This window comes from Hippopotamus amphibius, chromosome 5 (genome assembly GCF_030028045.1).
Source record: "Hippopotamus amphibius kiboko isolate mHipAmp2 chromosome 5, mHipAmp2.hap2, whole genome shotgun sequence".
Classification (NCBI taxonomy): Eukaryota; Metazoa; Chordata; class Mammalia; order Artiodactyla; family Hippopotamidae; genus Hippopotamus; species Hippopotamus amphibius.
The window spans coordinates 12,696,950-12,713,714 of NC_080190.1; the positions used below are offsets into that span (position 1 = coordinate 12,696,950).

A 16,765-nucleotide genomic window follows, 5' to 3' on the forward strand; every position below is an offset into this window, starting at 1 on the left:
CCGGGAAGATCCCACATGCTGCAGAGCAGCTAAGCCCGTACACCACAACTACTCAGCTTGCACTCTAGAGCCCACGTGCCACAATTACTGAGCCCACATGCTGCAACTACTGAAGCCCGTGGGCCTGGAGCCCGTGCTCTGCAACAAGAGAAGCCACCGCAATAAGAAGCCCACGCATCACTATGAAGAGTAGCTCCTGCTCACCGCAACTAGGAAAAGCCACGTGCAGCAACGAAGACCCAACGCAGCCAAAAAAATAAATTTATTTTTAAGTAAATAAATAAAAATAAAAAATAAAAAGGACACCTCGCCAGACAACTGCATGTTTAGAAACGGGCATCTCACTCCCTCGCCAGCTGCTTGCTGAATCTGTTCACGCACGTGCCTTCCTCTTACCTGATGGATGTCCACGAGGGTCCAGATGTAACTGTGAGAAACTCTCCCATGTTCCCGCTGTGTTTGGGGAGGAGTGCAGCGTGGCAGAGGCTGCCGGCGTCAGGGAAGAGGAGGGGAAAGGGGTTCTTATTCGCGTTTCTGTGCCTTCCGGGTTTGCCTCCCTTCGTCGATGTCCTTTGAGGCCAGAGAATCCTGTGTTAGTCATTTTCCCCTGTTGAACGGTGCTTTTTGAGTTAAGACACCTGAGACCAAACCGGAGTAGAATGAACGTCAATTGAACATCACTGAGCAGCACTGGTTCAGGGGAAGCTGCCCCACTCAGGATTTCTGGAGGGCGGAGGCTCTGCAGAGAAGGTGGGAGCCCGAAGCTCTGGTCTCCTGCGATGGCAGGCAAAGGACGAAAAAGGAAGAGCAAAATCAGAATGCATGACCAGCTTGGTTCATACAGAGGGAGCCGCAGGCAAGGCTGGAGAGAGGCTGAGCAAGCAGAGCAGGGAGGACGGGGAAAAACCCCCACAGGTACGGGGCAGCTGGGGACATCTTCTGAGGACGAGCCGGGAGGGCAGAGGATTCGAGATGGACTGCAGAGTCAGGACAGTGTCTCAGCTGCCTGGGCTTAAGGAAAGCCAGGGTGATGGCAGTGAGAATGGAGAACCAACCCCAGGGAAACAATAAAACCTGGGGGCGATCACCGAGACACTCAAGTGGGCACACAGGCTAGGACACTTCACTCTTTTTTAAGGACAAAAGACCATCTTTGCATTTATTCCTCCCTTTTCAGTTCAAAGGGTAGTTATGCAAACATCTAGATCCTGTTTAGACCAATATTGGGGACTTTTCATTAACACAAGGTTTTACCCACATAAAAAAAAAAAAGCACTTCAAGCAAAAACAACAAAGCAAATTATAATCCACATCCCCTAAAATTTATCCTTTTCTTTCAAAGGTATCATTTTGAAAATAGTTTTTCTTGTGAAAAAAAGGGGGGGGCGGAATAGTGTTGTGACTGCCTAGGTGTTCCCCGAAAGAGGCAGACAGTTGATTCGCAAGTTTCTTTCTACAACAGACGTTTCCCTTTATTTTTGAGGCTTAAGCGCACTTTATTCTCCCCTGCCATTAATTGCATGGCCCTGGCAAGATGGCTAATTTCTACCAGCCTCGGTTCTCTCATCTGTAAAATGGGGAGAATAAACCTACCTCTGTGGGGCTTCTGTAAAGATTATGTGAAAGAGCTTGCACAGAGCCTGAAACACAGTTGACACCCCAAAAACACGCATCCCCCTCCCCAGCTCTATTCCAGGAAGTAACATTCAGAGAACTACCACAGCCTCGTTCACCTGAAGTTTCTCTAGGAGTCAGAAGTGCTCTCCAAAACAGCTTTGCAACACCTGACTAATAAATATACCTTGGAAAGAGAAGCAAACGAGTCTCAGAGATACAGCTGGACACAGGCTTTGAGAGGCACAGGAAAGGAACGCCTCTTAGTTGGTAGTAAGCACTTCCCAATATTCCAACCTGTGCTCCTTTCAAAAGAGTGAATGCTACTAAGTGACTTTAGCAAAAAGAAAAGGCATCACAAGAAATGTTGTCTTTAAAACAATTTTAATGAGAATCTTTAACGTGCTGCCAAGTTTTTGGTTAAGTTCACTTTAGAGGTGAAATACCAGGACAAGACTGATAACCTGTTGGAAGTCTTACACAAATATCAAGGAGACAAGTCAACTGACAGGCCATCCAGTGCTTTGCAGGGAGATGGACAACAACAGGAATGCCATGTCAGCACCTCAGCTCATAAAGGAACTGAATTCTATCAACCAGCTGTAGAGGACCCGCCCTGGGGAACTAACCCATCCTAACCGGTGCCAAATTGTTGTTACTATAAGCGCTATTAACTTGGAGGAAAACCAGAACATTCACGGCCTGCAGCTCAATTCACCCTCTTCCCAGATGGCAAAATCTAGATGGGAAACAAGTCACCACCACAACGTTGCTCAGTAAACGCTAAGGCTCACACTAAGGTGGTTAAGGTGCCTCAAGTCATAAAAACCTAAACAACGGTAATATAAATACCAAGATCAACCACCCTGGGATTTCCAGGACAGTCCTGACCTCCAGCACTTTATTCACAATGTTCTGAGTTCCTATTTCAAATATATGATCCTCTCTGCCAGGTTAGTGGTATCTATGCTCTAATGTCCTCATTTTCAAGGGTCTATGTAGAGCACACCTTTCCAATAACATACTTACCCCAAAAATCAATATAATCTGTGAAGTTCTTTTACTATAATCATACTCTGGTTTTGAGAAAAATCCTCATCTGGTGGATTCACAAAACACACAGGCCCATCAGACTTGGAAAGTAGTTTCCTCTTGTTAGGGCCATGTTAACGAACCAGGCCTAAGTTGTCCTCATTGATTTTATGATGCTTCCTCGACCTTCAACTTCACACATTGATGCTTTTTAACTTTAGTCCTAAACTCTTTGCATAGGAAACAATTTCAGAATAACTAGCGACTTGACTTTCCTCATTTGAGGAAAACGAGGGCATTAATCCAGATCAGGGCTGGGTGAGAGGTTTCTAGGAGGGAATGAGCTGCTGTGGGGAAAGGAGGTCAAACTGTACTCGGCAGCTATGCTCTCATCCAGTTTTCATACTGGAATTTGAAAAGTGTTCGGCTACTTTTTAAACGTTTGCAAACTACTGACCTGAAAGGTCATTCTAAGGTCTCTAAGTATTTAATTATATTTCTGATTTTTAAAATTGTTTTATTCAACAAATATTTGGAACGTGCCTTACTTTGTGACAAGACTGTGTGCTAGGCGTGGTGGTTACAACCATGTACAATACACTAATAAATACAGACTCTGCCCTCAGACCTTATTACTATTTTGGCTTTGGGTTTGTTTGTTTGTTTTTAAGCAACTGAAGAGGAATATATGTCCACAAGCAGAGTCACCACCCAAAAATTCGATTTTATGTTTTCTCAAGTGTTAAAATCACAAGATTCCTAAAACTGAGCGGGTACACATTTCTACCATGGACACTGGTTCAAGTGTTTCTTCGCCTGTCCAATATCCAGAAGACACAGGCTGAACAACACAGACAAAACTAGTTGTAAGTTGAAAAATCAAACTGGATTTTATTAAAATATACATAAATAACCCTTATTTTTCTTTATTTCATGAGTTTTGGGAAGTTAAGAGGAAATTAAGCAAAAAGTAATAGCACTGGTGTAGCGAAATGAAGGCCAAAAAGGAGTCAGTGAAACCGTATTCCAGCTCAGATCTGCCCCCCAGCAGCCTGAGAAAGGCATTTAGTGTTGTGTCCTCGACTGCAGAATGAGGTGGTTGGAATATATGCTGTCTGGGGTCAACTGCAACTCAAAAACTCTACTGTCCTAACTCTGTTATCAGGAGAAAATGCTATAGTTATGTATTAACTATAGAGCAGGTGTTCACAATGAAAAGTAAATGAACACTGAACTCAGAGGAATACTTTTAAGGAAGACAAGAAAAATACAGAAGTTTTCTGCTTTAAAAAATGCATTGATGTTACTGTTTTATTCACACTAATTAGAATATATACACAAAAAATGTGTATCATATGCGGCTTTCAAAAAATTCTATGTTCCATGAGAACTATGTAAACAGTGTAAAATGTTCCTACTGCATAACAAAAGAAAATCATCATTCCCATGTAGTATTAGGAAAATATTTAGATAATTTGAAGTTACAGTAAAATATCACAGAACCGTCTTTTCATGAAATAGAGTTATAGTCTAAAAGCCAATACAGTTCATACTTTCAAATACTTTGGTATAAGTGAAAGTAATACAAAGCAAAGAAACCAAAATCCAAAAATATTCTACCGTGGTTCTCATACTGATTGGAACTTTAGCAATGAGGAGACTGCACAGCTACCTTAGATGACAAAATGGAAAAACTTGTTTGTTCCCTGCTGCTAGCGGAAATGATGCTGGGAGAGCACTTCACAGGACTTCTGTGAAGTGAGCCTGGAAGGCTTCATAAAGACCGCAGTTCAGCTTGGAACAGAAGTGATCTTGGTTACTTCTGCTTAACAAATACAAATGACCCCACATTAAAGCAGCTCAGAACTATAATTCACATTGAAGTAAACATAAATTTTTTAAAAACTGTATTATTATAGTTTCTCAAGAAGTCCATAGAACATACTACATGAATAAAAAAAAATGCAAGTTTAACAGCTCACTGACAATAGTTTTTTAAGAAACAGAAACAACCGTCTGCATGCTACAAATATTTCTTCATTGATATCACATATTACTTTGACAACTGTACAACTAAACTGATCTGAGGAGGTTTTAACCGTATCATTTTAATAATTTATTTTTCTCATCTATACAGTCCAAATGTGTATTGATTTATTTCATTGGCTTTTTGTTCTGTATGCTTTCTTTTAAATGAACCCCTACATCTGACAATTACAGCAAAGTAACTATCGATGAATCACTTTTCCGTCATCCGTCACAGGAGCAGACTGGGGATGTCCTTCAAGGATTTTCTCAGCAATGTAATATATACTCCAACTTTCTGTAAAGACAAGAAAGTCTTTAATAGAAAAAAAGAATCCTTGGACAACTTTACAAACAGAGTAACAACACAATTAGGCATTGTTGTTCCTTTCTGAAGTAAAAGCACTGTGAACTGCCAAACAAACCCTGCAAACTGCGTCTGAGGAACACAGCCTGTAAGCACAAGGCCTCAGACAGACCTTCTGGAAGGACGAGAGGGCATCGGGGGTGTTTAGTGAGGAAACTAGCCTGATAACCTTCCTAACAAAATGAGTATAGAAAATAAAAGACAAAATGTAAATTATCTGTCGGGTTACTCTGAGGCTTTTTAAAGAACAATTCTAAAAAGGGTTAAAGGGCAAAAACAAATTCTTCAGCAAAAGTGTCTATGCTTGAATGAACCATGTATAGGAGGACTGTTAATATTCTAAATTAGTTATTTTATAGTAACAGTATAGTATTAGGAACTAAGTTCCTGCCCAAGTTTTACAACCATGTATAAGAAGAAACAAAACAATTACAGTGAACAAATCATGTGAAATGAAAGGTTCTTAATTTTTCAGATGTATCATTATCTTAGGACTATTGTTTGCGTTTTGTTTGTTTTGCTTTGTTTTGTGCAGAGAATGTCAGGGGAACTTAAATCATTTCAAAATTCATTTGGAACAATAGCCAAGAATATAGTATACTAAGAACTTGCACCACCAGATAGTAAAAACTTGCACTGAATCTAAGATAGCATTGACTGTAAGATGCAACATTGTTTTACCTGCTATGCAAAGAAAAGATGCCCAGGGTATGGAATCTAAAAGACAGAGACCCTCACAAAAAGTGGGGACAGCAAATGCCAACAGCCTCAATGAGGGGTAAACAAACAAACAAACAAAAACCCATAAAAAAACAATGCTTCCTCCAGAAAAGAAGGCAAAGAAGTCTACACACCACTTCCTTGACAAAGAGAAAAGGTGGAAATAATTCCTTGATATTTGAACTGGTACCTCCACCCCTACCTGCCTGCAAATTTTGTGGCCTGAGTGCACACTACCAGCAAAGGCCAAGAAAACCTTAAGCAGAGAAATCAGCTTCACCAGATGCAGACTGGTAGTGTCGCCCAGTGACTGGCAGAAGAAAACTCAAACCTTCTCAGGGAGAACTCAGCTTCCATTAAGGCAACAGCTGATTTTTAATGCATTCCAAATTTAAAGATGCTAAAATATGGAAAATATATAACTTGAAATCAGTGAAATATGGTAGGCAGATAAAATAACTCAATAGAAGAGATGTCAGAAAGCCTAGAAAACAAATATTGGGCATATGATTAAAAAAAATGTCAAACAATAGCACATGATAAAAACATAAAGCCAATGACAAAAGGGTACACTATTCAATATGTGGCACAGGCAAAAAAGATTAACTATTTAAGAAAAAAGTTAAAACCCTCTCTATACCATATCCTTCTAACCTATAAAGTCAGATGAAAAAACAAAACCACATAAGAACTAAAAAAAAAAATAAATGTAATTATCTAAATAATAATCTTTTTTAAAAATTTATTTATTTATTGGCTGCGTTGGGTCTTCGTTGCTGCACACGGGCTTTCCCTAGTTGTGGCGAGTGGGGGCTACTCTTCACTGCAGTGTGTGGGCTTCTCATTGTGGTGGCTTCTCTTGCTGCAGAGCATGGACTCTAGGCACACGGGCTTCAGTAGCTGTGGCACAGGGGCTTAGTTGCTCCTCGGCATATGGGATCTTAACAGACCAGGGATTGAACCCGTGTCCCCTGCATTGGCAGGCGGATTCTTAACCACTGTGCCACCAGGGAAGCCCTAAATAGTAATTAATCTTCAAAGACTGACCTACATATTTTAAAAACATGCTCCCTACACCACCTCCAAAAAATCCAAAGCATAAAAATAAAAGGCAAGTGGCAAACTGGAAAAAAAATTTACAATGACAAAAGGTTAATATCCTTAACTATCATAATTATAAATCAAAAAGAAACAAAAATACCCGACCCTACACCTCCAGAAAAATGCACAAAGGTCAAAAACAGCCAATTGACAAAAGAAGAAATGGCCAATTAAATGCACTAAACATGCTCAATTTCACTAGTAATAGAAATGCAAGATAAAACAATGATACAATAATTTCTAGCTATCAAATTAGCACAACTTTAAAAAACAGTAATACCCAGTGTGGGTAAGGGTGCAGGAAAACTAGCACTTATATGGATGGCAGCTACAAAACCTCAGCAACCTTTCTGAAATGCAACTTTACAATAAATATAGATCAAAAGCCTGCTTAAAATGTGACTATCCTTAGATCTAACAATGCTACTCCTAGGAATTTATGCCAAGCAAACAGTCAGAGATGTGCAAAAAGTATGTATGACTACACGTCAGAATTATTTATAATAGTGAAAAGTTGGAAAATCACCTAAACACACAGCAATGGTAGATAAATTAAGGATTTTATTAAACAGAACTATAAAATGAAATACAATGCAACTATTAAATATCATGTATCTCTGAAGCACTGTTCATAGTAGTAAAAGATTAGATAACCTATATGCCCATCAGTAAGGGGTGGTTAAACAAATTATGGTGTAACAGTCAATGGAATACTACACAATCACTAAAAAGGAGGCAGCTCTTTTGTTCTGATACATATTTTCTCTGCCTGAGGTGATCTTCTTCCCCCAGCTATCCACCTGGCCCACTTACTCAAATGACATTCTACCTTCGAGGATGTCCCCTGCCATTTTATACACAACAGCAACTTGTTCCCATCCCAAATGCACTCCCTCTTCCCCTCATCCTGCTGCTCTATTTTTAACCATTCCCCACCCTTCCAGTGTTAATTTGCTGTCTGTCCTCCCCCAGAGGAAAGAAGATCCTTGACAGCAGAGACTGTGTGGTCCACTGCTGTGAACCCCAGGGCTTAGGCACTAGAACCTGGCACTCACTAAGTAAGTAATCAGCAAATGATGGATGGATGATGGGTGGATATAGGAAAATCTCAAAGATACAAATGTAACAAGAGTGTCTATTTTGGTCTTTTCAAAAAGGAAAAGTGTGTGTGTGTGTGTGTGTGTGTGTGTGTAAAAGGAAAAGTGTGTGTGTGTGTGTGTGTGTGTGTGTGTGTGTGTTAGCAGGTGTCTGAAAGGATACACAAAACTTGGACCACTGGTTGCCTCTAGGCCGGACACTGGGGAAGAGGTATAAGAGGGAGTTCTTCTCTGCTGTCAGTTTTAAAAGCTGAACCAATTGTATGTATAACCTACTCAGAAAAACAAATAAAAATGGTAAATACACACACACCCACGTTGTAGGCTGAGGTGCAAAAATTACACAACATATTTGTAAGTGAAAAAACCAGGCTACAAAATAGCAAATAATATGAAATACATCTAGACTTAGCTTAGAAGAATTAACTTCTAACACTTTTAGTGAGCAAGATTATAGGTGACCTGCTGCTTCTTGTTCTCCTCTACATTTTTCTAAAGTTTCTGCCTGAGGCGCTATCATTTTATACTTTGTTAATGGCTTCTGAAGCACACAGAGCACTTGTTTAGCAGAGGGCCACGGCACCCAGATCCCATGACACAGTGACACCTCCCTGCGCTGCCTCAGTGATCCTCGCTTTGCACCTCCCTTCCCAACCTCTGGTCACTCACTGGGGAACTCCTCACTCCTGTGATTCTGCGACCTCATCTCCACTGACCTCTTGCTTTTGTCACTCTCCATCCCCCTCCTTAGCTCCCGTGTCTTTCTCTTCCTGTCTTACTCACCTGGCAAAACCCTAACCCTAGTAAACCCAATTATCTCTTACTCTGCACCTCACCCACGCATCGGCACATGGCCTCAGAAAAGTCAGGCAATTGTGCTAATTGTACGCACTTCAATTTACAACCGAAATATCACATGGGCATTCAAGCCTGCAATACAATCCAACCACACTTGGCTGGTAAATTCCCTCTCCCCAAACCCTGACGTGAGTGTTCTTCGTGCTCCCCTCTCTCCTCACGTCTCCCACAGCCCTTGACCGTGACCTTACTCTCACACACTTGGGGGAGGAAGCCAGAGAACCCCACTCTGCCCACCACCAACTTTACCCACTACCCATACTGTGCCCTCACTCTCGGCCTTCCTCCAGCCCCACGGGAGAGGCGGCCCTGCTCCTTCTCTAAGGCTAAACCCTTCGCTTTGCCCTGGCCCCATCCCCCACTGACTTTGCAAGTATCTCCTCCAGTAACACCCCCTTCAGCTCCGGCAATACCAGCTTCTCCCTCAATACTGAATCCCTGTCGTTAGCAAACGAACGCACCTCAGTATCATAAACGTCCCCATCCTATTTCTGTCACCCTTCACAGCAATACTCGTTCCTCTGACCCCTTACCTCTCCTCAGCCCACTGTACCTTTGCCATGATATGAAAGCAGCTTTGCTCAGGTCACCAGCGATGTCCTACATCCTCTTTAAGCCAATGGCCAATTCTTGGTCCTCCTCTTACTTGACCCCTCAGCAGCATTTGACACGGCTGATGCTCTCTCCTTGAAGCAGTCTTCTCTCAGCGTCCCTGACATCACAAGCCCCAGGATTTTCTTTCACTTCCCTGGCTCCTCCTCCCCCACAGACCTCTTCTCTTCTCCACCAACACTCTCCTAAGGTGATCTCATCCAGTTTCTGGCTTCAAATAGCAAGTAAGTGTTGATGATTCTAAAGTTATTATCTTTAGATCTCAGTTTTCTTGAGACTAACATCATCACCTACTGACTCTCCACTCCCCACAACCCCCCAAAAAATCTGCTCCCCCCACAAGCCTTCCCAGGAAAAAGTACCAGCAACCACCCAGTTGCTCGCATCAAAACCCTAAGAGCCATCCTTAACTCTTCTTTCCCGCACCCCCCACAGTGAACTCATCTGTTAGTCCTGGACGCTACCCCCACTAGACCTGAATCCTATCCTCTTTCATCATCCCTATCACTACAACCCTAGTCAGAGTCACCACTAGCCTGTTAACTGTTGTCCCTCCATCCTTGCCCACTAGTCTACCCTTCACCCAGCGCCCACAGCAATCTTTCTAAAGTATACACCAAATCATGTCACTTTTCTTAAAAACGCCCAATGTTTCCATGATGCTTAGAATAAAATGCAAACATTCTACCAGATCCTTACAGTCAGGCCCACCTAACCTCTCTCCCCTCTTCTCCCCTCTGGCTACACGGTCTGCTCTCTGTCCCTCAAACACGACACATCAGCTCCCATCCCATGACCTTGACAGCTGCCCTTCTTTCTGCCTGGATTGTTCTCCCTGTATCTCCAGGAGTCCACCTCCTTCTCATCATTCAAATTTCAACCCACACATAATCAGCTTGGCAAGGCCTTCCCTAGAAGCACCCCCAGTCACTCTCGACATCTTCCTATTTTGTCTTTTCCACAGAACCTATCAATAAGCTGAAATTTACTTGTGAATTACAGTACAGGTTTACCATAATCTCCTCCCAAAAGAAGGTAATCTCCTTAAAGGTGAGAATGCAACCTTATTTTATTTACCACTTACCCCCAGGGTGAAAACTGGCGCCTGGCACATAGTCAGAGCTGAATAAATATCTGTCAACCAACTGAATGACTATTTTATAATTGAACATCTGGACTGAGGTAACTCTTGACATTACATTTAGTTTATTTTAATATTTAATATCAGAAATGGTGAGAACTGATAAAACTGTATCAAAAGTCCGATTACAAAACCACCTTCTATACCTCTTACCTACTCTGTTAAGATTTTCTAACATACATTAGGAAATGATCTAAATGTCCCCAAACAGGAAACTGGCTAAATACGATGGGGCATGGCCATACAATAGACTCCTCTGTAGCCATTAAAGAGAATGAAAAAGATCTATGTTAGTTATTGTGCAAGATGTGTGACTGTGTGACTGACAACATCGAGCTGCAGAACAATATGGTCAATGAGATCCCTCTGTTTTGACATGAACACATATTTGACTGGACATGCAGGGGAACACTTCCCTAAGAAAGTCCTGCTAACAGTGCTTACCTCTCCCAAATAAGAAGGTGAAGACTGAGCTTATCATTTATGATTAAAAAACCAAAAAGTGCCAGGAACTACTTTTGATTTCAGCTACTTTGAATTTCACTCTTTCAAAGGCTTTTAAAGTTCTAACTTTTTAAAAAAACACATTACCTATTTTGTAAAGTGATGTCATCTAGTGAGGAAAAACTGGTGTCAGGTGTCTCAGGAGGACAGTCAGGTTATAGAGCGTGGCCGACTTGCAGGTTGGTTTATGCATCGTAGGTTTAACCCCCTTCTCTACTCCTTGCCTCGATAAAGACTGGGAATGCTTAAAATCAAACCTTTACAACCTTCCAAGCAGTCTGGGGTTGGCGGGGGGATGGGACATGTAACACAGGCTTCGTCAACAGCCGTGAGTAAATTTTTAGATATCTAATTAAGGTAGATAGGTATAACCGATACCACCCTTTCTCCCCTTATTCATGCCCAGAACACAGAAGGGATACCTAGAACTATGGGAGCTATCTTCTGAATACAAGGCAAAAAGAGCCAACATGCAGGTGAAAAGATGCAAACAATCTAGTGACATCATTCAACAGATGAACCATTCCTGTTACATAAAAAAAATAAACCTCTATTTTTCTAAGGTCTTGTGAGTTCAGTTCCTTAATATCTCTATTCTGAATTTAAAAAAAAAAGAGAGAAAAGAAAGAAAAACACTCAGAGGAAACAGAAAAAAGAAAACATTACCGTCAACATCAACTCCATAAAAAAGGCTTCAGAAAGAACAGTCAGAATTTACATACACAATAAAGATAAACTCACACAGTGAAGCTGAAGTCCAATCAGTGCTGGGGCTGTTCTGGACTAATGTTCATTGTTCGATAAATTTCTTTAAGTAATAACAGGGCAGTATCTTCAGATTCCCTATTAAAAAGAAAAGCACATTTACTTAAGAGATAATTAGAAATTAACCTTTATGCATAATGGTGGAAAATGCAGCTATGGTTCTATTCAACTCTACCCAAGACGGACAAATGAAAATAAAATAGTGTAATCTCAGAGCTGTCCTTAAAAATTGGATGAATACTAATCACCTCCAAAATAGCTGTGCTGTAATTCTCCTTGGTGATGGAGGATACAGGAAAGGATGGCTTTCAAAGTCCCTACCATTCCCATTCTGTGAAAGGCATCCCTACAAAAACGGTGTGCAACTACCAAAGGCTTTTGGTCAAAGGCAGATGACATGCTGCCATCTTGTGGATAACTAAACCAAAGGGGGAAAACATGACTGAATATACGGGTATTCAAATTAATATTCCATAATACATGGTAAATCAGGAAGAATCTCACTAAAACTGCTGTATGTGCTGGCACCCAAAGGCCACATGAACATTATCAAAGATGAAAATACTTACCAATAGCATAAGTGACTCTGAAGAGCGAAAAGATATTCATTAAAACTCTCTATTGGCTTTTCTTGAAGAACATAGTCAATTCGGCGGCCTCCGTTTAGCATTCCAACCTTTCCTAAGTAGTCCTCATCCTTGGAAAAATCTGGACTTTCAACAATCTTTTCTGCTAGAATTTAAACCATTTCAACATCAAAGTCAATCACTTAATCATTATCCTTTGACTTTAGCTGACTTTCTGGGTTCAAGAGAATATTGCTTGACACACGGAGCAACCTGGGGAGCTACCAGGCTCACTTCCCATTCCTCCAAAGAGCCAGGGGAAGAGGGGCTGGTTCCCCGAGAGAGAGGAGAAAGAGCCAACGAGCTGACAGAAGTTTTGAAGAAAAGGGGTCAGAGAGCATTGTAGAAAGAAAGGAAATAGAATTAGAATCTGCAAGAATCAACAACATCACGGCACAACGACCTGACATCGCATGTACAGTCTACGATAACACAGCTAGACACAGCCCCAAGAGAGCATTTCTCACAGGGGGTCACTCAGATGCCTGAACACCAACTTAGTTCTCAACTCCGACATTCCACTCTGGCCTTATGAATCACAACAAAATTTTAAGCTTGCAGAGTAAAAAGTTCAGCAACTATCAGCCCAAAACCTAGTTAAAAAAAAAAAAGGATGACAGGCATTTTGAAGTACAGTTTATCCTAATAGATTTTCCTTTATAGGAAGAGCCTCTATCTACATTTCAACAAAAAAGGCTACAATGGAAAAGCATCATCAAATAATTTATGTGTGCTATGTTCACAAGTAATATTTGTACTGGAAAACACCTCAAATGTCAAATTTACCTTCAACTACTTGCTTTTCTTCTTCTTCTTTGATTTGATTGGCTACCTTCTCCAATTCTTCTTGCAACTGAGTTGAAGAGGTATGAGCACGGGCAAACTCATTTAACGTCTGCCAAGCACTCTTCAGAGAGCTAATGAAACCCTGCTTCAAATCAGATCCCATACGAGAGAGACTTTCTTTCAACTCTAAAGAGATTAGGATGACATAACAAGTTATTACTTACTGGATAGAATTCTGCACCACAAAAATTAAAACAAAAGTTATACTATTCTCAGACTGGATAAGACCTCTTACTCTTCCCTTAAATGTCAAATATGTGGAATTTCTCAGCCTAGAACTTTCAACATGTTACAATGTTTTGAGAAGTCTTACTCTGTCATTTTTTTTTTAACAACTAAACTTGATCTGGCCTAAACCTATACATTTCCTCTCTCCAAAAAAAAAAAAAAATGAAGAAGAAAAAAAGAGTTCAAATACCATAAAAATGTAATAAGCACATTTATGTGCTTTTTTTTTACTGTAAGTTAAAATATGGGCCCACAAGATTAAAAAGATGACTTTTTCTAATATGTACTGGTGAAATGGTTTTAAGAATTTGAGATTCTGATATAACCACAATTTAAACTTCTAATTAAAAAATGAAGAAAGTCCTGCCCCTTCACCTTTTCTACTTTTGTCTAATAAACCATATTTGAATTCAAAGTCTTAGAGTATCAAATTTCTCATTTTAACTTCAAAAGAATTAATTATGTTTGAAAAGCATCAAAAAGAAAAAAAAAATTTTAAATAAGAGGGCATGATCACTTTTCCTTCTTTTAAACCTATGGATAAGAAGTACTATACCCCATTAGTAGGCATAAAAGAAACCTAAACCCTACTTGGAATTATTATCAATCCATTTTGTTCAATGCATTTTTTTAATAGGAAAAGTTTGTTTAGTCAGCAAGGAAAAAACAGTTCACGACTTAGATAGCATCAAATGTCTATTTCTTGATGGTTTGGTCATTAGTTCAAAAGTTACTCTGCTTCCCAATTCCAAAAGCTATAACCAAATTATATCAAAATCTATGCATCTCATCACTTTATTACCAACTTCCCCCATTCCTTATTATGTCAACAATTAGAATGTCATCAAGGAGAAGTCATTGAAGGCACTCATTTATAACTTTACAGCACCTCCAAATATTTAGCAAACACATTCTGAACATAACAGGCATTTAAATAAATAAGAACTCAGTGTTAACATTTTCACAACATTACAAATGACAGGAAGAACGCAATTCATTACAAATGACAAACTGCAAAATGACAGAAAAAAAGTTTTTATAGTATTTGCTTTTTACCTAAATGAAGTCTCTTTCTGCCTTTGTGATGTGGAATGAGAACTGCTTTTAGGTCCAAATCTGGTACAATCATAGGTTCTAACCTATATGCCACTGGATCAAGCTATAAATAGAAGAATTAGAAATTTATGAAAAGCTGTTTTGAGTTATATATCTTAGTTGAGCAAGGAACCAGGTAACTGGCAAACCAGAGATTTTGATTTTCTTCTTCACACCTTATTCAAATACTGGTAATTATAAGAAGACTTTCAAGTTTGTGGGTAAAACTACTTTGCAAGCAAAGCAAGAGAATTATTTCCTTGAACAAAGGCTTTTTAGTAGAAAAGTTTATTGTAAAGTATCAGACTATTTTTTTAGGTCAGAGAGCTGAGTTGTACAAAATCAAAATCAGCATTAATCCGTAAGAAATAAGAATTTGAGAATCTATTAGGATAAAAAGGACTGGTGCTTCATCTTCTTCAAAATAGAAGTAAATGCATTTCACTCACTGGATGATAAATATTGAAGAATCCCTTGCAGGTAGGAAGCCTGTAGTTCTCATCTATCCTATCCACTCCTCGAATAGTAAGAAACATACCAATTGGAGATCCCAAGGCAAAGAAAATCTCTGGTTCAAAGTCTAAGGAGTTATAAACAACAGAAACCTAGAAAGAATGAGAAAGCAACGAAAGATGGTCATTCCAATGTCACATAATATAAAATTCAAAAGTTCAAACTGGACGGCACTTAATTAAAAGCACCTCAATACAGATGACGCCCCTCAAGGTGTGGCACGCGATGCTGATGAGAACTGTCACGGGCAAGCTGCTGCCAGCTGAGAAGGACCAAAAAGTTCCGTCCTGAAATCCTTATACACTATTACATCCTCTGACTATACTTTCACTTACTGTATAAAGCATAAAATATGTAGTGTACAGAAGTCTTATATTTGTTACAAATGTGGTCAAAACTATAGATTCTAGAATCAAACTGCCTGGGTTTGAATCCTGACCCCACTCTTTGCTGTGGGACCTTGGGCAAGTTTCTTAACCTCTCTTGCCTCCATCTCAGTTTCCTCATCTATAAAATGGGGCTCATAACAATGCCAAACTCATAATGTGGTTGAAAAATTAACCTAATCCACATAAAGTGCTTAGCATATTTTAAGCATCCAATGACTGTTACTTCTACTATAACTACCATCCTCATTCATTAGGCATGTTTCTCTCCATTGGAAAGATGATTTATCCCAAAAGAGCTCCTATTTGGGAGAAGCCTGCATGTAACCTCTCAGTTCACTGAGAACTGCCTAGTGTAAGAGAAAGCATCCACATTTGGACAGCACTCTATAGTTTACAAAGCTCTTTTGTTTGTTGCTCAGTGACAGAATATGTGTCTTCATCATTTTAGTATCCTGAGAACAAAGAACAATGAATGGCATCATCCAAGTGCACAACAGAGGTCCACTGAGAGCAGAGGAAATAGCAGGAATCCTCGTGCCCACTTATCAGATGGAGACAGTGAAGCCCAAATGTGTGACGTCACTTATCCAGGAGCACACAGTGAGTCGCAGAATGAGGACTTCTAACTCCAAATCCAATGCTCTTTCTACTAATTAGGCTGCCCTTCTAACAAAGTCTAGACTTCACATCCCTTGGTTTGCCCTTATATTTGCAAATGCAATAGTTTCTGCTACTGATGAGGGCCACAAAGGAGGTGCTCTCAAGATTATGTATCTTCCCCCAGTTCCAGAAAAAAAAAGAGAAGGAAAAACAAAGTTAAAAAAAAAAATTATAAACTGGAAAAAATATTTACATCAAGGGGCCAATATCCTTTATAAAGAATTCTTAAGTATCATAAAGAGAAAAGAAACCCAATAGAAAAAAATAGGTAAACCAACACCTCACATACACACAAAAAGCCTAAAAAATAGATGATAAAATATCTAACCTCTCTAGTGCTCAAAGAAATACAGTGAGATACAGTTATGTGAAATACTAAAAAAAAAAAATTAAAATCTATTTTCATGTAAAAAATCATTTCTTTAGAAGAAGTTACACAAGTAAGAATACTATGTATTTTTAAAGGAGAATGGTAATAGCAGTACTAGCAAGGGAGAGGGGAGACAGGCAGTCTTATAAACTGCCAGTGGGAGAGCAAACTGGCACAACCTTTCAAGGGGCAAGTAGCAATA

General features: G+C 39.8%; 1 protein-coding gene across 9 annotated transcripts in view; it reads right to left on the reverse strand.

Annotated features, from left to right (window-relative positions):
• Positions 1-3,510: 3,510 nt before the first annotated feature.
• The window catches only part of SEC23IP (SEC23 interacting protein), a 42,136-nt gene continuing 28,881 nt past the window's right edge, over positions 3,511-16,765 (reverse strand). For 5 of the 9 annotated variants that reach the window (XM_057735026.1, XM_057735029.1, XM_057735025.1 and 2 more), the window contains 6 exons: positions 15,081-15,236; positions 14,593-14,695; positions 13,249-13,434; positions 12,406-12,568; positions 11,813-11,914; positions 3,511-4,969 (listed from right to left, as the gene is read on the reverse strand). In XM_057735026.1, coding sequence (XP_057591009.1) covers positions 11,833-11,914; positions 12,406-12,568; positions 13,249-13,434; positions 14,593-14,695; positions 15,081-15,236 — 690 coding nt within the window. In that variant the 3' untranslated portion in view covers positions 3,511-4,969; positions 11,813-11,832. The remainder of the gene's footprint in view (positions 4,970-11,812; positions 11,915-12,405; positions 12,569-13,248; positions 13,435-14,592; positions 14,696-15,080; positions 15,237-16,765) is intronic. The other 4 variants (XM_057735028.1, XM_057735024.1, XM_057735031.1 and 1 more) reach the window with 2 other exon arrangements.